Consider the following 21,024-nt stretch of genomic DNA (forward strand, 5'->3'; position numbering starts at 1 on the left):
GACAGAACTAAAATGGGGGAAGAAGTCTTAGTTGGAGTGATTTGAAGGTGATCAACAGCTTGGTGCAGAAAACTGCTAAAATGGAGTAAAGTCCCATGAAAGGATCCCACAGCTGTGCTCTGAGTGAAGCAGTGACGGACGCCAAGTGGCTGCTAAACATGGACTCCTTCAGCAGTGCTGCCCAACAGAGCTGTGTGTGCTCACTCCACATACTGTGGTGTGTGGTGAAGGAATCGCTTTGCCTGGGAATGTGTAAGTCCAGATGCTCTCACGTCGTTGCTGAGGGAAGAGGAAAGCAGCTTTGTGCGTGTGTGCATGGGCCTTCATGAAGCACTTTTCCAGACGGACCCTTTCCCTCAACCTTCATTTTACCCCCAATAAGTAGAAGCCAGAGGACTTTCTCCCTACTTCACCAGCAAGTGGCTTTGCTGCCTTGAACAGTTTTTTGTTTTTTGGTTTTTTTTTTTCTTTTTTTCGGAGCTGGGGACCGAACCCAGGGCCTTGCACTTGCTACCACTGAGCTAAATCCCCAACCCCTGCCTTGAACAGTTTAAGGGCCTGTCTGTCACACAGCCTACTATGAGCAGAGCCTTCCTGGGACCCGCCCCTGCTAAGGCTCCCAGTGGAGTCCTTAACAGTGCATTTCATTCCTTCTGTTTTTCTTTCTTTCTTCCTAATGTACACTGGTTGGTATTTGGCCTGCACTGTATGTCTGTGTGAGGGTGTCAGATCTTGGAGTTACAGACATTATGAGCTGCCGTGTGGGTGCTGAGAATTGAACCCACATCCTCTGGAAGAAAGTCAGTGCTCTTACCTGCTGAGCCATGTCTCCAGCCCCTGACGGTCATTTCTAGAGTTAGGGGTGACACTGAGCTATCATAGATGATCCCCTGAGGAAGACTGAGTGCTTTAAACACATCTGTCCTTCTTTGTGGCAACACAGCAAGCAGCCACTCCTCCCCTCTTCCTTTAGGTTTGGTTCACTGTTGGCTTTTTTTTTTTTTTTTTTTTTTTTTTTTTTTTTTCAGAGCTGGGGACCAACCCAGGGCCTTGCGCTTGCTAGGCAAGCGCTCTACCACTGAGCTAAATCCCCAACCCCACTGTTGGCTTTTTAAAGATGGGGTCTCTGTCTATTGCCTGATCTCAAATTTACTGTGTAGCCAAAGATAAGTTTGAACTCCTGATCCTCCAGCCTCTTTGCCCTGAGTGCTGAGTGCCTATGCCACCATGCCTGGCTTTCTGTTTTGTCCAGACACAGTCTCTGTGTAGCCAAGGTTGACCTCGAGTTTGCAGTGATCCTCCTGCACCAGCCTTCCAAGTGCTAAGACTATAGGCATGCACTGCAGTAGCCAGCTTCTGTCTCAGAACAGCCTCTGGTGACAGAGAGGAAGATTCCAGCTCAGAGCGGTCAGAGGCCTTAGGTCTAGTAGGACTGTGGAGTTGTCCCAGAGCTTTGACCCAAGATGGAGTCACTGAGAACACCAAGACGGAGGAACCTTGTGGGATCCAGCCCCTTGGAAAATGAAAACAATGTTCTACACTTCTCAGAAGTCTGTTGACCCCATGTCTCAGCAGAACACTTAACCACAGCCTTCTGCCTTTCTGACAGCCAGAGCCCCCAACACAAGCACACGAGCGTGCACTCCCGTGTACACACACACACCCCACTCGGCTTACTGCAGTCCCACTCCTGCTCAGCTTAAACACCCTACAAACTCACTCCTTTTTGGCAGTGCTGCTTTTCCTTGTCTCGGGCACAGCCCAGCAGTACTGACCCTCAGTGGAACTTTGCCTTTTGGCCTTGGCGAGCTCTGGTGACCTGCCACATTGGTGGCAGAGCTGAATACAGACCTGGGTATGTGATACCTGACCTGGCTCCCTCCTCTGGCTCCGGGGTCCTAGGCCTTGTGGGGACACTGACTCTAGGAGCTGTGGGAGAGTTCACGGATGTCACTCACAGGTTAATGATGAACCAACAGGGACTTTTCTACAAATTAAACAGTAAGTTCAGGAGGGTGGACTGCCGAGGAGTCCATAAAAACGATGCAGCGGTCAGGAGGATCCTCGGAGTCAGGCTGGGAAGTGTGTAGTGGATTCAGAGCAGACTGAGTGACCTGTGTGCCCTTGGGTCCTCGGCACCTCTGCTCAGCTTCCTGTCTCATCCAGGACATCCTCCGAGCTGAGCAGAGGTGCAGCACAGAGGATACCATGGGAAGGGAGCAGAAGCCTCTATTTTTGTTTCCTGGTCTCTGTTAAAACCTCCCTCTGATAGTGATTTTGGGGTGAAGTTTCCACAAAGTACTCAAAACAAATGACTCAGTTTTCAGACTTGCTAGTGCTTGAAAGGCCTTGGGGAGACATTTTTAGTGGTTTTTAGCAGGTTTCAGAGCTGGAGTTTGTAGAGATTTATGTCCGTATTTGGGGCAACTCTAAAGCTAGAGTAATAGTGTGGCCTTTCGTAGACTGTGGGCTCTGGCTGAATTAAAGGAGTCCTCAGGCACCTACCCTCGAGTGACCCCACCCTGAGCAGGCTGTGTCTCCTGAATCCATCTTCTTTGCTAGCTGTTGAGCCACCTTCCGCAGCCATCTCCTCGGTGCCGCAACGTTATTGGCCGTCCAGTGTTGTTTGCTCTGCTTGCCCTGAGGACTCGGCCTGGCAGAGCAAACCTTATTACACCAAAGCCGGCAGAGCTAGCAAGTAGCCAAACTACACGGACAGTGTTAAATTCCACTGCATCAGTGTGCTGTGCTTCTGTGAACAGTTCTGTGCTGTGCTGTCCGTGAGTGTGGGAGGTGTTTCCACCTTCTAAGGGTCCTCCACTGTTCAAAGTTTTCATTGTAATGCTCTCTCGCCTCCCTCGTTAGCTTAAAGCATTACAGTTTCTACATTTTCTATTGTTGCTTTGTGCTTGCTTGTTTGCTTTTTGTAAATTATATATTTTTATTTTATGTGCATTGGTATTTTGCCTGCATGTATGTCTGTGTGAAGGTGTCAGATATTGGAGTTATAGGCAGTTGTGAGCTGCCTTGTGGGTGCTGGGAATTGAACCAGGGTCCTCTGGAAGAGCAGTCAGTGCTCCCAACCTCTGAGACATCTCTCTAGCTCCCGCTTGTTGGTTTGTTGATGCTGTTATAATTTTCTTACTGTACTTTGTGTGTTTGGTATATGCGTGTGTGCATGTGGGTGTGTGCCTGTGCATGCACATGTGGATGTGTGCCTGTGCATGCACATGTGGAATCCAGAGGTTAGCATCATGTGCCTCTCCACAGCCCTCTGCTTTCTTGTTGTTATTACTGGTTGGTTTGTTTCTTTGTTTGTTTGAGACACTATCTCTCCCTGACAGACTGGCTAAGGAGTGAAACCTCAGGATTGATGTACTTGTTTCCATGGTTACAGATGTGTGCTGCTATGTTCAGCTTTCACTTGGTGCTGGGGATCGTAACCCTACCTACTACATGTAGTCTTCATACTACATGGAAGCGCTTGGCTAACTGAGCCCTCTACCCATTCCTCCTGATATGTTTTAGAGGTTTGCTGTGGTGGTGGTGGAAAGTGTCCGCCTGCATGTGTGTATTTACACTACATCTGTGCAGTGCCAGTGGCTTCAGAAGAGGGCAATGGATCTCTGGAACTAGGGATGCTATGGCCAGTATGAGCCACCACATGGAACTGAACCAGATCCTCTGTAAAAGTAGCAAGAGCTCATAACTGACAAACCATCTTTCTAGCTCCTTTTATAGAGTTTGGAGACAGGGTTTCATGTACCCAAAGTGACCTTGAAGTAACCATCCTCCTGCCTTCACCTCTCATATTTTGAGATTATGGGGGTGTGTCACCATGCCCAGCTTCTGTGATTTCTTTCCCAGCAAGTTTGTTATTAGCTTATAGAAAAGCTCCTAATTTTTAAGATTTGTGTGTGTGTGTGGTGTGTGTGTATGTGTGTGTGTGTGTGTGGTGTGTGTGTGTGGTGTGTGGTATGTGTGTGTGTGTGATGTGGGGGGGAGAGGTGTGTGTGTGGTGTGTGTATGGTGAGGGTGTATATGTGTGGTGTGTGTGTGATGTGGGGGGAGAGTGTGTGTGTGTGTGTGTGTGGTGAGGGTGTATATATGTGTGTGTGTGTGTGTGTGTGTGGTGTGTGTGGTGTGTGTGTGGTGTTTGTGTGTGGTTTGTGTGTAGTGGTGTGTGTGTGTGTGGGTGTTTGTGTGTGGTGTTTGTGTGTGGTGAGGGTGTGTGTGTGTGTGGTGTGTGGTGTTTGTGTGTATGGTGGTGTGTGTGTGGTGTGGTGTGGTGTGGTGTGGTGTATGTGTGTGTGTGTTTGCACACGCACGAACATGCCTGCATGAATTTACATTCACCACATTCATTGTGGTGCCTGCAGAGGCCAGAAAGCATGAGATCTCCTGGAACTGGGCTTACAGTCAGTGTGAGCTCCTATATTGGTGCTGGAAACTGAGCTTAAAAGTCTTCTAGCTTTAAGTGCTCCTAATGGCTGCGTCATCTCTCCAGTTCCATAACATAAGCTCTAATTTTTAATGTCAATTTTTTATCCTACTGATTTGCTTATAGTGTACATTGGGATTCATTGTTTTGGTCGAGCTTTGTCATTGGCAAATTGGGGTAACTCAGCTTCTTCCTTTCCTATCCATTTACGCATTATCTGTTTGTCTTGCCTTATTGCAGTCTAGCGAAGAGTTCAAGCGCTGTATTGAACAAGATTGAAGAGTCCACATCAGGTCCCCTTTATAATTTCAGAGGAAGTGCTTTCAATTTCTCTGATTATATAATGTTGGCTATAGGCTTGTTGAATGCAGCTTTCATTATGTTGAGGTATCTTCCTTCTATTTCTAGTTTCTTCAGCACTTTTATTCTGAAGTGATGTTGAGCTTTGTCAGAGGCCTTGTCTACATCTTCAGAAACGTGGTTTCTGTGTTATCTGTGCACTGTAACGTATTGGTTTGCATATGATAACCCACTCCCGCATCTTTAGATTAAAACGCACTTGATTGTGATATATGACTTTTTATGTTGTTGAATTCACTTTGCAAGTATTTTATTGAGAATTTCCATATTTCCATATCTGTGTTCTTCAGGGAAATTGGTCTGTAGTTTCCCTTTTTGTTTTGTCCTTGTCTGATTTTGGTAGGAGTCTGATGCTGGCTAGCTCCATAGAACGCGTTTGATAACATCCAGTCCTGTCTGCCTTGTGGACTGGTGTCAAGAGCTTGCTGTTTGTTCCTTTTTTAAGGTCTTTTGAAAGAAACCAGGAAGCCAGCCCTCTGCTCTAGGCTTTTCTGTCTGGGGAGGCACTTGCTGTTTCTGTCTCCTTTCTTATCAAAGCATTTGCTCTCTGTGTGTTCTTGAGTAGGTTTGTAGGTCAGATGTGTCTAAGAACTCATCCTTATGTCTAAGAGCTCCTGTAGAGGTTTTGAATACAGATTTCCGGAAGCATTCCCTAATGACCCTCTAGATTTCATTGGTATCTTTTGCAGCTTCCCTTTTTCATCTCCTTTCTGTTGCTGTCTTTTTCTTCCAGTTAGCTAAGTGTCTATGGATCGTACTTAATTGACTTTTCAAAGAAACAACTCTTGGTTTCACTGATTTTCAATTCTTTTATTTACTATAAGTGTGTGTGTGTGTGTGTGTGTGTGTGTGCGCGCGCGCGTGCGTGCGTGTGTGCGTGCGTGCGTGCCTGTCCAGAAGGCAGTAGCTACAGGGTGTCTCCCAGGGGCTGCAGTTGATCGTTTTTTCAGCTGGGCTAGTAGCTAACAAGTCCCAGCAACCCCCTGTCTCTACCCTTTACACTGTGTGTATGGAGTTCCCAGCCACTCCTTCCCTGGTGCGGAGGGTCCAGACCCAGGTCCTCATGCTTACACACAGGCATTCTTACCCATGAGCCATCTTTGTAGCACCCAAAGGCCTCTTCCGTCTTCATGGTCCCTGTGTGGTTTCTGTGCTCCAGCTTGCCTCTTATTTTTAGTAGTCTTTTTCTTCTTTCTGTATCAACTCACAAGTATACAAGAAAGGTTTGTTGGGAATCGAACTGCCAACATCATGGGGTGGGGAGAAAAGTGTCAGGAAAGCAAGTTTTATATGGCGGTCAGCAGAGTTCAGTCTTTGAGCTGATACAGCTGTTCCAGTTGACTAGATGCCCTTGCCTGAGGTAGCTGGCCTTTGGGGCAGCTTAAGAGAAGGAGGTCCCTTAGAAGCTGGAGGTTCTTGATGGCACTTGGTATACAGAAACCAAGGGTTTCTTTGTGTACCCTTTCCTTGGCGGTCCTAGAATTAAGCCTCAAACTCACTATCTAGTGGGCAGATAGTGGTCCCAGCTGGCGTTACCTACACGCTCAGGAAAGACAGGATGTCAGAGTTGTCGAGCAAACCGAGTCCTGAGCTTTTTTTTCTGCAGTATATACCCTACAACTACAAGTGCTGTTTTGCTGGGGTCTGAAGAGGGTCTCTCAAAGCCCACCCCACAATGACGCACTTCCTCCAACGAGGACTCTAGATCACTCTGCCCTGAAAAACCATGAGGGCTTTGTTACTCTGTGGAATGGCCTGCCTTAGGACAACAAGCAAACTTTGGAGAGACTTGTTCTTGCCTATAAAGCATTGACGACACATCATAGCTTGTTGACCTGTACAAAGGAGCCACCGGCCTGCTGCCTAGCCAAGAGCCAGCTCCTGCTGGCTTTCTCTGCCTCCATCTCCCATGGTCCATACTGCAGGACATGTGACCTGATGGAAAGGCACAGGCAGGAGGACTGACAGAGCTTAGAGAAGTCTTCAGGTAGGGTCAGGGCCAAGTGAGCTGGCCATGCTGGAGACCGCCCTTCTTAGTGAATGTGAGGGTGGCCATGGGCAGGCTGCTGGGCTTTTTCTGCCCTGTGGGCTGTAGATCATTTCTTCTCACTCCCTTATCCAGACCCCTTCTGCCTTTCTGTGGCCAGCTGAAGTTGTCTGGCTGTCTGCAGGGGTACCCCACAGTCTTGTGACACTGTGATGATGGCTGGCCTGGTAAATGTCCTCCTTTCCTCTGCGACTGCAGGCCAGGTGCAGAACCACCAAGGAGCCCATCCCAGCATTGACCCTTCTGCTCATGACTGCTGCTTCACATAACTCCTCAAACCTCTTGTCCTTCTCTGAGGTCTGTCCCTTCCTGTTTCCAGCTTGCTGGGGTCACTTTGGTCAGCGTCCATTCTAGCCCCAATGACCAGATGTTGTGGGCCCTGGATAGCAGATGGAATGTGCACGTGAGAACTGGAGTCACCGAGGAGATGCCCGTGGGGACAGACTGGGAGCACGTGCCAGGTAGGAACAATCCAACAGCTGTCCTGTTGTCCCACACACAGCCACAGACGACAAGAACTGGAATCAGTTTAACTTGAGGTCTCCCAGCCCCACTGTCTGTAACACAGGCTGTCACCCCACCCAGTGGCCATATAGAGGTCCTGGTATTCTGTCGGCTCTGAGATGTTCTGAAGCAGGAGCCAGGTGAAGACCCGAAGGGCATTCCCTGCTGGGAGAGCCCAGGCCAGCCCACTGTGGGGATGCAGGAATATAGCTTTCTCAGTGCCAACTCATGTGTGGCTGGCTCAGCCTCCTGGGCCTCTCTGCCTTGATGCCCAACACTGTACAGTGTCACCACAAGAAACTCTGGTGGCCAACAGTGTCTGGAGAGAGCAGCACTGGGAATGTGCTCTGTATGTGCGATCCAGAGGTGAGCTGATACCAAGTTTGCCCACAGGATTACAGGCCTGCCAGTTGGCACTGAGCACCAGGACCGTGTGGGCCCGCTGTCCAAATGGTGACCTTGCCCGCCGCTATGGCATCACAGACAAAAATCCTGCTGGGGACTACTGGAAGAAAATCCCGGGAAATGTATCCTGTTTCACAGGTAGGTGCTGGGCATGGTAGACTTGGTGTCTCCTGGGGGACAGTGTAGACGGGGGTGTGAAGAGGTTACTCCATCTCAGCTCCACATCCCACAGCCAGAGCCAAGAACATGGCTGCCTGTGGGAGGGATCCACACACAGGTTCTGCAGGAACACTGGTTCACAGCCTGGAGCAAACTGCTTACATAGCTACATATCTACACGCACATGTAATCCCAACACTTGAAAGGCTGAGGAGGTAGATTGTGAGTTCTAGGCTAACCTGGCTTACATAGTGAGTTCCAAGCCAATCTGGGCTATCCTGTGAGACTCTTGTTTAAAAACAAAGAAAAGAAAAAAACCTAAAAAATTAAATTGAGTGAACACAGCACAGGTTGGAGAAACGGCCTTCCCTTCCTCATCCCTTTGAGGCATAATGTTATCAAATCCAGACCGGACCCAGGTCTGATCACCACTTATGCCCCTTGTCTTAGACTGACTGGCTGTCATCTTTGCAGTGACCTCATCAGACGAGCTGTGGGCAGTGGGCTCCTCTGGCTGTCTCCTTCAGCGACTGACAAAGACGTTCAGCCATTCACACAATACCCAGAACAACCAGGCAGCCACCTCCCACCCTGAGGAGCTGGAGGACGAGTGGGAGGTCATCTGAAGGAGCCGAGGCAGCCAGTGGAGGAGGAAGCTGGGTTCTGTAATGGAGGCAGCCTATCTCCCCGTGGCTCCTTGTGGACATGCCTCATCCACCAGGCTGGACACCCACACTCGCTTTCATCCGTATTTGTTTTTGGTCTCATTACAGAACTCACAGCCTTAGCCATGTGCTTGGAACTGTCGCTTGTAGGAACAGCACCTTGGACATCTGACCAAGGTCCCCTCCAAGTGAGAGCAGTGGCTGCCGCTCAGCTGCACACACGAGTTCCCTGTGCACCCAGGACATTCTTATCCGCAACCGCAGGTCCTGGTGTGTGAGCCAGGAGGGACAGGCACATGTCCATACCAGAACCCCAGACCAAATGGCCGGCCGGTCAGAGCTTGCAGCCACTGGATATGTTTGGTGACAGTGTTGACGTTATCACAGGGTCCCACACTTCTCTCCTAGAGGTCCAGGCCACAGTGCACATCCCACACGGGACATTCCAGGTAGGAAAGGACCCATGCAGGCTGGGTGCGGGGCTGTGCCGGGTGAACATGCACACCCTCGCCTCATCATGCTGCCCACACTCAGGGTAGCTGCCCACCCTGCCCACCTCAGCCGACACGACAGCCAATGGATGCAGACGGAGCACAGGTGCCCACATGGTCCATGTAGCCCAGCACAGGGGTGCTGAGCTAATGTAGAGACATCTTGGGAATGACACTTGACAGTAAGCTGGTAGGCGTCCTAAAGCCGGCCTCTTCCTCAAAAGATGAGTCTAGTAATCGCCTTTCGTTTGTTATGTTACAAACCTGAATAAGATACCTCACTTAAAATCAAGTCTCACAGACTGAGAAGATAAATGTATCTTCTGAAAATAGTGAAGGTCTTTTGTTCCTTCATGAGATTTACCCTAAGCCCACCTTGTCTTGGCTATAGCTTTGCAGGGGTGGCTGTCCCCTATCATGTCCTCAACCCAAGAGCAGCTACTGTCTGCAGTAGGCATAGCATTGACTCCCCAGTGGCTAGTGGAATACAGTGCCTCTGCTCACGGTTGCTGTGTCCCTTCGCAGTGCTGGGGACAGAGCATCTGAGCTTCAAGGGCAGGCTGCCCACCTCACCACCAGGTCCCTGTCACCGCCCCAGACTGGCTGCTTTTCTTAGTCCGCCTGGTCCAGGCAGTTACTTGATGTCTGTTTTCTGCTAAGCATGTGTCGGGCCCAGCAGTGACGGTGCAGAGTCACTCAGTGACTGTGAGCAGTGGTGAGCTGCCCGGGGCCTTGACTGTACTTCATCTTATAGACTCCTTCTTAAGAGTTCAGTGACAGCAGAGGCAGCTCCGAGTAGGCCGATCCTCTCCTGTGGATGGTGCCTTGCCCGGCTCCTCACAATGGCAGCAGTCCCCTAAGCCCGAGGGACGCTAGTGCAATTAAGCCCAAGTTAAGTGGACACTTTCAGCCTAGCTTTAGCTCCACTGCTTCGTGTGATTTTCTTTTTGGTTTACATTTTAGTTGTGCTTTAGATCATGCAAAATACTACTTTTTCCAACTGTGGAGTCTGCAGAGTGAGCTGGGAGTGCACCAAGCCCAGCAGCCCAGCCACACTGCAGCAGAGTGCCAGCCACTGCCTGGGTGGTTTGAAGCAGCCTGCACAGATGGTACAGTGGGCAGAGCCATTCCACAGCAGCACACCACCTCTGGCAGTCCTAGAGAGAATGCCGCAAAGAAGGCACAGTGAAGGGAAGTCCCAAGACATTAGTCTTTGGCTGTTGCTTTGAGTCAGTCTTCTACAGCCCAGGTTGGCCTCCAGTTCACCGTGTAGCCAGCCAATGGCCTCTGCTGATCTTCCTGCACCCACCTTTTAAGTTCTGGGATTATGGGTGTACACTACCATGTCCTGCTGAAAGCATCGGATTCCACGCAAAGAAGTCCAGAGTGTAGCTCTTTCAGAATCCTCACTGGAATGTTTCTCTTGCACAGGGGAATTCTTAAAATCATGACAGTCCCCACAGACATCCCATGTACATGCTCGGGTCTCTAACTTAATGTCCTTCTCTAGAGCCCACGGGGGAGAATAGGGTTAGTCTGTGAGCCTCAGAGCGGTTGGGTGCCTTATCCCAGTCACAGAGAACACGCACCAGGACCTGGCTTGGCAGACCAGCTGACCTGTGCTGATGCCACAAACTCCTGGAGTTGCCCCAACAAGGGCCAGCATGTCAGGTACGGCCCAGATCATGGCAGGGCCTTCACCCCAGGCAGCCAGGCTGCCCCTGTATCCCAGCATTCCATAGGCATCGCAGGGGGCAGGGGGAGGGAGGCAACAGCTGCTGTGCCTACTGTTTCCACTTGGCACAGAAAACCTGCCTTTGCTTTCTGGAGGGCAAGTGCTTTCTACTCAAACGATGGGACACCACAGAAAACCCATATGGAGATTTTACTTATTCAAAATGTAGAACCTGTAAGTTAGAAATCCTGTGTGGGGCTGGGATGTGGCTTAGTGATGGAAGGCAGATCAAAACTGCTACCTACGTGGACTCCAAGCATGCCTGCAATCCCAGCACTCAGGAAGCTGAGTATTGTCACGAGTTCCAGACCAGCCTGGACCACAAAGATCCTGTCTCAAAAAAACCTGACCTTAAAGTAAACAAACTGAGAGCCCTGATTGCCACAAGGTTGGCATTCATGTTGAATTTGCCCAAATCAGTAGGAACAGACACAACACTAAGGTGGACAACAGAGGTGAAGAGGCACTCACAGAAACACCCTCCAGTAGGAGACCCAAAGGCACAGCTCTCAGAGAAAGCCTCAGTCCAAAAGCCCAACACTAAAAATGCCATCTCTGAACATTCGTCAAGAGCAAAACTAGAGCTGTGTCTCTGGCACAGAGACCCAGGCCTTGCCTGGCATGCAGGGCCTGGCTACAGTTCCCAGAGTGGCAACAAAAAACTAACGAGAGGGACAGTGCCACTGTGGGCTTGAACAGATGCCTGCAGTGCCACAGGATGTATGTCAGCAGAGCGTACTGTGGGGTCCCACAGGCGATCTCAGGGTGGTGAGACTCTGGCTTGTCAGGTCAGTACGGTTTACAGAGAGAACATTGCATGGCGGGGGGCATTGTATATGGAGCAGAGGAAGACAAGTTCTCACCTGGGACAAACAGCTGGCCAGTGATTGTTCCCAAGCCTGTGTCTTTTTATCCTTTGAATGTTGAGCCATGTAAATGTATTATTTATTTCAAAACTAAATAAAATTTACATGTAGAAACTCAATTCTCTTCAATTTGCAGTTTTAACAGTACTTGAGTCAAATATCACAAAATCAACACCAAAAGCATTTTAAAAATCCCTTTCACAAACTAGAAGTACTTACACCATGGTGAGCTAGCATTGGTGTGCTGCCTGCCTGCGTGTGTGTCTCTGTGAGCGTGCCAAGTCCTTTGGAACTGGACTTAAACAGTTGTGAGCTGCCATAAGCGTTGAACACGGGTCCTTGGAAGAGCAGCCAGTACTCTTAATCACTGAACCATTTCTCCAGTCCCTACCACTGATCTTGGGCTGGGGGCTGGCTAGTGTAGAACACTTACTTAGTGTGGTTCCATCTCCCAGCATTGCCAAAAGAACCACTGATGATGGTGTGACCATAGCCTCCCCTATAGGACTGGACTTCTCCCCACAATCCCAGTGTTCCGTGCAGGATCTCTATTCATTTGTGTGTTTACATGCGCTCACACTCGTGTGTGCAGGTGTGTATTGTGCATGCCGTAGCACAAGTGTGGAGGTCCCCTTACATGGGTTCCAGGGATTGATCTCAGGATTCCAGTCTTGGGTGGTAAGCACCTTTACCCACTGAGCCATCTTGATATCCCTATGCTTTATAGGAGAAAAAAATTAAATGTCTACATAGTGTCGATAAAGATTTACACACTTCTCCCTCGGCTGAGACAGCAGTCACACCCATATAGACGTGAGTCACAACTCATCACACTACAAATGGCTGCCTTTGTGTTTTATCATCTTAGGTTTTTACAGTCAGAACCGGTCATCAAAGAGGGTGTTGGGGGACAAGAGTGTGGATTACTGACGTTTGCTTTTCTGAGACAGGGGCAGGAGTAGCCTAGAACTCATGCACCCTAGGCTAACCTTGATAAATTTTCTTGAGACAGTCTCACATAGCCCAAGCCTACTTAAAACTGACCACGTAGCCAAGGAAGTCAGTGTTTGCCTCTACCTCGTGAGTGCTGGGATTACAGGAGTACACCACCACGCCCAGTTCTAGTTGGGGCTATTGGTCAAACCCTCAGCTTTTTAACGCTAGGCAAACACTCACACTCAACTATATTCCGAGCTCTGGCATTAACGTTCTTCCTAAGGTTTATTTCATGTTCATGAGTGTTTTGCCTGCATGTAGGTCTGTGTATTGTGTGCATACCTGGTGGACAACATGGTCAGAAGAGGGCATCAGAGCCCCTGGAAACGCAGTAATAAACTGTTGCAAGCTACCATGACGGTGCTGGGAGTTGAACCTAGGTCTGGAAGAGCAGCCACTGCTCTTAAGCACTGACCCATCTCTTCAGCCCCTGACCATGAGCCTGATCCTCTGTGTGTTAGGATCACAGCCAAGCACCACTGTGGTAGTCTGTAGTTACTGGAAATGAGCTGTGGAGATCCTGTGCTCTTCCTTCCTGCCTCCTAGGAGCCATCTTGTCTGGATAGGCTGTGAGGTAATATACAGAACTGCTGTCCACACTGAGACTAGTAAAGAAATGAAGCCGAGGTTGAAGCAGATGGAGTCTGTGTGGAAAGCAGACGCAAGCAGAGGGAGCAGCAGCTACACCACCAGCGCAGACTGACCTTCCAAGCAGCTGAGGCCTCAGTGATGGGCCTCAGTTCACTGTCTTCCTAATAGGCGTCAGGGTCCAGAATTCTGGCTCCTGAACTCTTTAACTGGAGTACTGTGCAGATCTGGGGACACACACATTGATGGGGACAGGTGAAGGATTAACCGAGAGAACACGGCTTGCTTGTATGTTTTAGAGACACCAAGGTCGCCCACCACTAGCTGAGAGTGGAAGCCATGCTGGGCCTGGTGAGCTCTTGTCAGTCCTGTAAGCTCATGGCCAGGGTGGTAATGTGTCAGGTGGCACCACAGCCTTTCCTGGGGCTGGGGGGCCCAGGGGACAGAGAAGCCACACACTGAGGCCACCTACCTTCCTCTCAGAAACAGCCACCCTATGATAAGTGAGGCCTTGCTTATCAGCCTGTGCCACCTTTCCAGGGCCTCTTGCTTCCCGAAGTGCAGGCCTGTACAAGGCGACCCATGACAATGAACAGCCATGGCAGGAATCGGTCCTTCCTCTGAGGTAGCTGGCAAAGCTTCTCTATCCTTCTGGGCCTACCTTCTTCCACCTCCTAGTGAGGTCCCACCCAAATCTGTTCCCTAGGTGAGTCTGCCTTTGCACAGTGGCCTAGGGGGCCACTCAGCATCGAAACAATCCCCATCCATGGTGACTGCCACACCTTCGTGCTTGTCACCATGAGCCTCTTGGGCTTGATGTTCCCCTGTACCTTTCTCAGGCTGGGTCCTTCCTCTATGGTGCCATTTCCTCCCACAAGGTCTCCCTGATGATCACAAAGCCTAAATAACACACTGACCATCCTCCAGGCCGAGCAGCTCTGGGGAGGTTGTTAGGAAAGCAGCAGTCTGTCTACCTAAAGGGGACAAAGGGGACAGAGAAGAACCAACTCTACACCAACAGACCCCAAAGGACACTGATCTAGGGACATGTGAGGGGAAGCCAAGATTCCCAACAGGAGCCCAGCTTTTGAGGCCCACCAGGAACTACAGCAAGCCATTGGTCATGTCCTGCAAATAAGGAAATGCCACCACCAACGGCTTCCTTAATCTAGACCTGTGACCTCCTAGAGAAGTCCAGGAAACTGCTCTGGAATGGGCCAGACTTGGGGCAGACACTGTCACCCATGACCTACAACTGCCAGAACTCAGAGAAGCGACTCAGACAGAAGGGACGCAGAGCCTCCAGCCTAGATGTAGGACCTGTACCAGCAAGTACCCTCTCACTTCCAGGCCTGGGAAATGACCTAAAACCCCTCGACAATAACACATTAGGGCCCAGGACAGTGGTGACCGAGTCTACGCCCTTCCTGTTCTCGGGCTTTCCCTCCTGTGGCCCAGCACCCTGGCATTGCCACCCCCAAGCCTGCCACACTCAGCAGCACTGAGCAGCAGGTGCCCCCAACCAGGCTGGCCACTCCAGCAGACTGCTAGCCTCTGCTCCTGGCAGCACATCATGGCCTACAAGCCTGCGCCACAAAGGTTGAATTTCACAGCCCAGCAAAATCCCAGGATAGGGTCAGGCCCTCCTCCCCAGTCTCGAAGTTCCTGGGGTGTGAACCCAGCTTTGCAGCCAGGGTCCCTTCATCCTGAAGGATGATGCCACATTCATTAACAAGCCTCCAATCTCCTCAAGTGTCCAGGAGAAAGCAGCTCTCCAGGAGGGCTGAGAAGCCTACCCAGGGGGATAACAGCCCCATAAGCACCGCCTAACACCCACTGCATAGGTAAACCCATCCCTGGGGCTGGGCAGGGGGACCCAGAAGGCACACCTGGTTCTGATGAGAAGACATGATATGGGGGGCCCAAAGCTAGCACCTGCCAATCCTGACTGAAGGCAAAAGGGCCAATTCCAGGCCCAGGTGGAGAAGCAATGATTCAGTGTGAGACGAGAAGACAGACGGACAGAAAGCCTGGCTCCCACTCAACTCCTGCTACAGCTACCTGCTCAGCTCTGCTTGCTCTGGACATAGGATCAAGTCCAACTCATGGGCCACTTATGAGACTGACAGCCCAGGAGAGGACCAGTCAGAAGCACATAAGCTTGCCCCTTGGCTTCAGCACATTCTGTCCCCTTGCTTGGTCATTAGAGTCCCCACCCTCTGTTCCTGTTCCTCTCCTGCTTGGCTCAGCTGTCACCTTCCCCGGGACTCTAGGTCCTTACCCTTATCCTTGGCTGAGCAGGCAGCTCGTTCACTTGGGCAACTTGGCAGCCCCACCCCAAAGGCATGCGACAGACCAGGCAGATTCCTCTGTACGGTCAGAGATCCATATATGTAAAGTGCCAGGTACAATGCTCTCAAAAATACTTCTGTCCCCAAATACTGGGTCAGGGTCCTCTGAGTCTAACCCTTGCCCGAGAGGTCCAAGGGCTGCAAAAAGGGTGGCAGAGGCAGCTCATCCAAGGCCTCCGGGAAGCGGCCAGGTGAGATGGTAGTGACCAGCACCTGCATGGCACGGACAAAGAGGGAGGGTGGCGCCAGCCCCGCTAGCCACTGGAACTTGTCCTCACCCAGTAGCCGCTGCCAGCGTAGCCGGTCTCCTAGCAGTTCACATCGAGCTGGGCCTACGACGCCCCCCGGGGTGTACAGCGCTAGCAGGTCAAGGAGCAGCAGGCGACGCTGGCACACCTCCCCTGATGAAGTGGTGTTGGCGGTGGCGGCAGGGACAGTGGCAGAGGCAGCCTCAGCAGCAGTAGGGGCTGAGCTGGCGTCCTGGTTCAGCTGATGCAGCAGCAGCTCTAGTGGTGTAAAGCCACTGCCGTCTCTAAGGCTTGGAGATGCCCCGTGGCCAAGCAGCAGAAAGAGGCACTCAGGGCGCGCCAGCTCGCAGGCCACGTGCAGCGACGTACCACCGCCCTCCACGCGGCTGCAGCCACGCCGGTCCAGGAGGCGCACGCGCTCTTCGACTGGGAAGTCCTGCACGGTTCGCAGGATGCGGCGCAGGATGCCCACGCGATTGTAGCGCACCGCCAACGCCACGTGCGGTCCGGGCGCGGTGCAGCAGCGGAAGCCTGCGCTGGGTGGGGCGAGTGCTCGGCGAGGGAAGGTAGCCAGCAGGTAGTGAGCATAGGCTTGGTGGTCGTGCACGAGCGCGTAGAGCAGGGCCTCTGATGGCGAATATGCGGCAGCGCGCCCACGCTCGTCCCAGTGGAAGGCTTCGCTGGCACGCATGTCCTCGAGTAGCCACACTGGCAGCAGATCTCGCACTGCCAGGTAGAAAGCGAAGGATGACTTCCGGCACTGCTTCTGCACCCGCAAGCGAGCTGCGCCCGGACCCTCCGGCCCTCCGTTGGCGCTGCGTCCAGGCCTGGTGTCCCACGGCATGCTGGACTCGGGGAGTCTCCTGGCCTCAAAGCATGGGTCACACTACCCAGACCAACCTGCAAGGCAAAGTGGGGGCAAGTGAAGGCTTTGGCCAGGACTCCCTCGGCCCAAGAAATGGCATCCACCTTCGCAACCGTCCTGGGTCTTTGATCCCTCTGTCTGATCCTTTTCCTATCACCAGCCTTGGCTCTGCCGGTCACTGCCCCCAGCTCTATTCTCTCCTTGGCCCAGAGCCATGCTTGAATTTCTGTACCTGCACTCCCTCCTTCACTTGTACTAGAGAAACTAGACCTGCTGGAGCCTTCGGTCTGCCAACCCTCTGCAGCCCTGGGACCTTCGAAAAGAGCTCCTCTCACACCTGAACCAGGTCCTTCCAACTGCAAATAAAGAGGAACCCATGGGACACCCCAGAAGATTCAGGCCCACAGCACAAGTTGAGCCCAAATCATCCTCACAGACCCAAATCCAGCCCCAACTCCACTTCTACCCTGACCCCGAGAGAATACTCAGACTTCTTTCCAGGAGGGTCGTGGACATAACTCACTTAACCTACCTGGTTCCTGCAAGCGGTCCTGGGTTCTGTGGACGCGAGTATTCACTCTAACGCACCAAACCCCAACTTCCTCAACAAGAAAGTGGTGGCCCAGGGCTGGCAGTGCGCCCCGCAGCCCTAGTTGGGGAGTGGTTCTGACTCATCCACAAACAATTTTGCTGCCCATCAGGAATGAGCTCCTGGGAGGAGGGAAAAGGTGAAGTCAAGGGAGGGACTGGGGTGTACACCACCTGCAGTCCACTCCTGGTCCATCCACATGAGGCCGATACTGCCATCCCATTTTTCAAAGGGGGACAAGCTAGTCCAAGGTCAGTCACCAAGTCAGGCTGAGTCTGGACAAGAGCCTAGGACTCCTGCGTTCTGTTTGAGGAGGCCAGTTCCAGACACTGCAGACCACAGTTTAAACCCTACCTCAACCTTGGGCCCTAAGCCTCAACTTGAGCCCTGGCTATTCACCCTTGGCCTCCCTGCCCAAGAGCCCTACTGCCTCCATCAAGGGTAAGCTCTAGGTTACAAGGGACCTGGGACAGCTAGAGGGCCTCGTCCACAGTGTCATGACCATTAGCGGTAATTGGGTTACAGAGGTGGGCACTATGAAGTGGGCTGCGGCAGCCGCCCCTCTGGGAGGATTGGCATGACTGCAGCTCCTTCCCAAGCCCGGGTCCCCTGCGCCCCAGGTGTACTGTGTGGGCACGCGTGGGGTGCCGGGCGGGTTACGTAAAGTTCGGCCGCCCCACGTCACTGGGCAGAGTCACGGCCGCGGCTCTGTGACTGGAGCTTGGGCTGCCGGCCAGATCCTCCCGAGGCGCACCCTAGTGTCTGCGGGCCGGTGGCCAGGATCAGGGGCTGCACCTGCGCACGGGGGCGCTCGGGGCAGGCGACTCACCAAGCCCTTGCACGACCCTGTCCCTGCGGCCGGCTGGAGCGCGCGCCGTCCATGCACGGGCGAGCAGATAGAGATCCCACGACGCCCGGAGCGGAGGCAGCCGCCGCCGCCGCCCGCGCCCGCCGCACTCTGAGCCGCCGCGACCCGGTCTCCCGGTGCCGGTGCCAGTGCCGGTGCCGCCGAGGGGCGGGCGGCGGGCGGCGCAGTGCGGCGGGGGCCGGGCAGGACCGCCGGCCGGGCCGCCGCCGCCATTGGCTCACGCCGCCGGCCCCCGTCGCTATTCATTGGTCGCCGCGCTGCACCATTGTTGCGTCACGGTCCAGGGGGCGGGACTCTCCGCGGGACCCGCGGAAAACTTCCGAGAAACTTGAGGACCCGGGGTGGGGAGGGGAGTGAGAGAAGCCGGGGGGCGGGGCGAGCTTGGGGCGGGGCATGGCGGAGGCGGGGCGAGTCCGAGCTGGCTCCTGAAGCTGGGTCTGTGCAGTCCAAGGTCTGGACACAAGAATAGGCTCCCTGCGTGCGGCTGGAGCAAGAGTCCTACCCTGGGCCTCCCTTGCTCTGACCCTCAGTGACCTTGGGGATACATTCAGCTGTTATCCCATCTGCGTGTGGGAAGGCCTAGAATAGGACTGAGTCCTTAAAGGGTTGCACCTTGCTCTGCCCTGCCAGCGCCCTGTCACGACAAGCCTGGCTCCAACCTCATAAGAGAAGTATGGATGGGTGCATGGATAAGAGCTTTTCACAACGCCATTGTGTCTTCTCCTGGGCTAACCACTTTCTTTGACTTCATCACTGACACAGGAGAAAAAAATGGGGGACAGAATTTTGATGCCCGCTGAGAGGTATTTAAGTCCAGAATGATTTGGTACATACCTTTAATCCCAGCACTCAGGAGTGGAGGTGGGTGGATCTCTGAACTGAAGGCCAGCCTGGTCTAGAAAGTGAGTTCCAGGACAGCCAGGACTACAGAGAAACCCTGTCTCAAAATACACATGCATACACATAAAGTAGGTTGTCCCAAGGAAGGTACACTTCGTGGGAAGCTGGCATCTCCAGCTGTTTTCAGTCAGGAGGAACTGGGAAAGCCACCTAGCCTATCCACAGAGGACCCTAGAGCTTGAGGGAGCATGAGGTCCTGACTTTGAGGGATATGGGGGTGCTAAGTCCATTCCAAATGCACTGATTAACGCGGCTATGCCTGGGCCTTGGAACTCTCACCCCATGTTATCACTCCCTGGTGAATAGTTCCAAACTCCATGCACAGGTGGGTCTAGCTTCTTTTTCCACAACGCCCTTAGAAGCTCAGGGCCAAGCATTCATTCCACCTCCACCCAGGCCCTGCCTCCTGCCTCTGTGTAGCAGATAGCCAGTGCCTTCAAAGCACCTCAGAGCAAATGTGCACACAGCCTTCCACCTTTTTGGCTCCTCTGTGTCAGCAGGGGTTAAGGGACTTTAGGCTGGAGTCTCTCTCACCTGGGTCCTTTGAGCAGACTCAAGCACACACACACACACACACACACACACACACACACACACACGGAGACTTCCTGTTACTCTGTACCTGTATTAGGGTTCTCTAGAGCCACAGAATTTATGGACTGTCTCTATATATTAGAATTTCTTGCGATGACTTACAGTCTGTAGTCCGACTGACCCAACAGTGGGCAGCGGTGAGTAGGAAGTCCAAGGATCCAGAAGTTACTCAGCCTTACTTGGCTAGTTGGTCCAGCTGGTTGAAGTGGAAACGTAAGGGTTCTTTGGAAAGTCGGTTGTGTTGGATGGCATTTTGCTGGGGCAAACATGTGAAAGAGTATTTTCCTGAAGTGGACATGGGAGAAAGACTAAGGCAGATTCATGAAAGAACGTTTAGCCAAAGCAGACACAGGAGATTGAGGCAAGCTGCTGATTAATGTTTGCTACCCCAACTCTGCCGAACTGGGCTGCTGGGGTATCCGTGAAGTGTTTGCGAGTGGATCGAGCCGCCGCTGCTGACCTGTGAACTGAACGGCCGATTTCCAGACAGCACAGATGGGACCAGAGGTTCTTTACTCCAAAGAACCTTTTTAAACAGGTCCACTGCCCCCATATCCTTTCTTTTCCACTATCTCTGGTGGGTTGTGGGCTACAGGGGAGCTTAAAGCATTTAAGAGACATTAAAAATAAGGTTTGAAAAAAATTAGTTATAGCTGGTCTTCTGTCTAAGCTGGAATCCTGAAGAAGTAGGTTCCGACAGATGTGCCCGCCAGTGAATGCAAGCAGGCGAAGAGGGAACCTTCCTCCTTCCAACTTTCTTATTAGGCCTCCAGCAGAAGGTTGTAGCACCACGCCTGGATCTGGAACTTGCTTTGTCCCAGGCTGACCTTGAACTCAGAGATCTGCTTGCCTCAATCTCCTGGGATTAAGCGCATACTACCTTGCCTGAGTCTAAGCTTTCCGTGGCCACTGTGCCTCAAGATCTCCATGCCAAGATCCGGGTCAGAACCTTGCGTCTTCCAGCCTCCAGATCTGGATCCCAGGTGAGCCCTCCATTTCTGGATTGTTGTGCATTCCAGATGTAGTCAAGTTGACAGCCAGGAACAGCCAGCACAGTACCCTAGGCCAGCTAAGTAGTCCCAAGACTCTCAAGTCCAGAGCGGGGACAGACAGCCCAGGGCATGCAGGTATGTGTGTGACCTAGTCTACAAAACATGTTTACACCAGTCTACCAGCTGAGACCCCAGCACCCCTACACCGTCTCAGGGCAGCGTTACCTTGTAAACTAAACCAGCTCCTAGGAGATCCATGGCCAGCAACTGCCAGTCATGGTCAGGAGGAAGAACACTAGGCTTGCTTGGGATCCAAGCCCACCGTTTCCCAGGCCTCAGCTTTCAACAAGTCTTCTCTGG

General features: G+C 52.3%; 2 protein-coding genes across 2 annotated transcripts in view; one reads left to right on the forward strand and one right to left on the reverse strand.

Moving 5' to 3' along the window:
* Window positions 1-9,402, forward strand: part of Tecpr2 (tectonin beta-propeller repeat containing 2) — a 91,204-nt gene extending 81,802 nt beyond the window's left edge. Inside the window, exons 17-19 of the mRNA XM_032908476.1 lie at window positions 7,168-7,309; window positions 7,746-7,895; window positions 8,391-9,402. Coding sequence (XP_032764367.1) covers window positions 7,168-7,309; window positions 7,746-7,895; window positions 8,391-8,542 — 444 coding nt within the window. The 3' untranslated portion in view covers window positions 8,543-9,402. The remainder of the gene's footprint in view (window positions 1-7,167; window positions 7,310-7,745; window positions 7,896-8,390) is intronic.
* Window positions 9,403-15,621: 6,219 nt separating this feature from the next.
* Ankrd9 (ankyrin repeat domain 9) lies at window positions 15,622-18,255 on the reverse strand. Its single transcript, XM_032908481.1, has 2 exons — window positions 18,140-18,255; window positions 15,622-16,756 (listed from the first exon to the last, which is right to left on the reverse strand). Exon 2 carries the CDS (start codon window positions 16,698-16,700, stop codon window positions 15,720-15,722), a length of 981 nt encoding a protein of 326 aa, XP_032764372.1. The 5' UTR covers window positions 16,701-16,756; window positions 18,140-18,255; the 3' UTR covers window positions 15,622-15,719.
* Between the last annotated feature and the right edge of the window lie 2,769 nt (window positions 18,256-21,024).

Source organism: Rattus rattus, chromosome 7 (genome assembly GCF_011064425.1).
Source record: "Rattus rattus isolate New Zealand chromosome 7, Rrattus_CSIRO_v1, whole genome shotgun sequence".
Taxonomy (NCBI): Eukaryota; Metazoa; Chordata; class Mammalia; order Rodentia; family Muridae; genus Rattus; species Rattus rattus.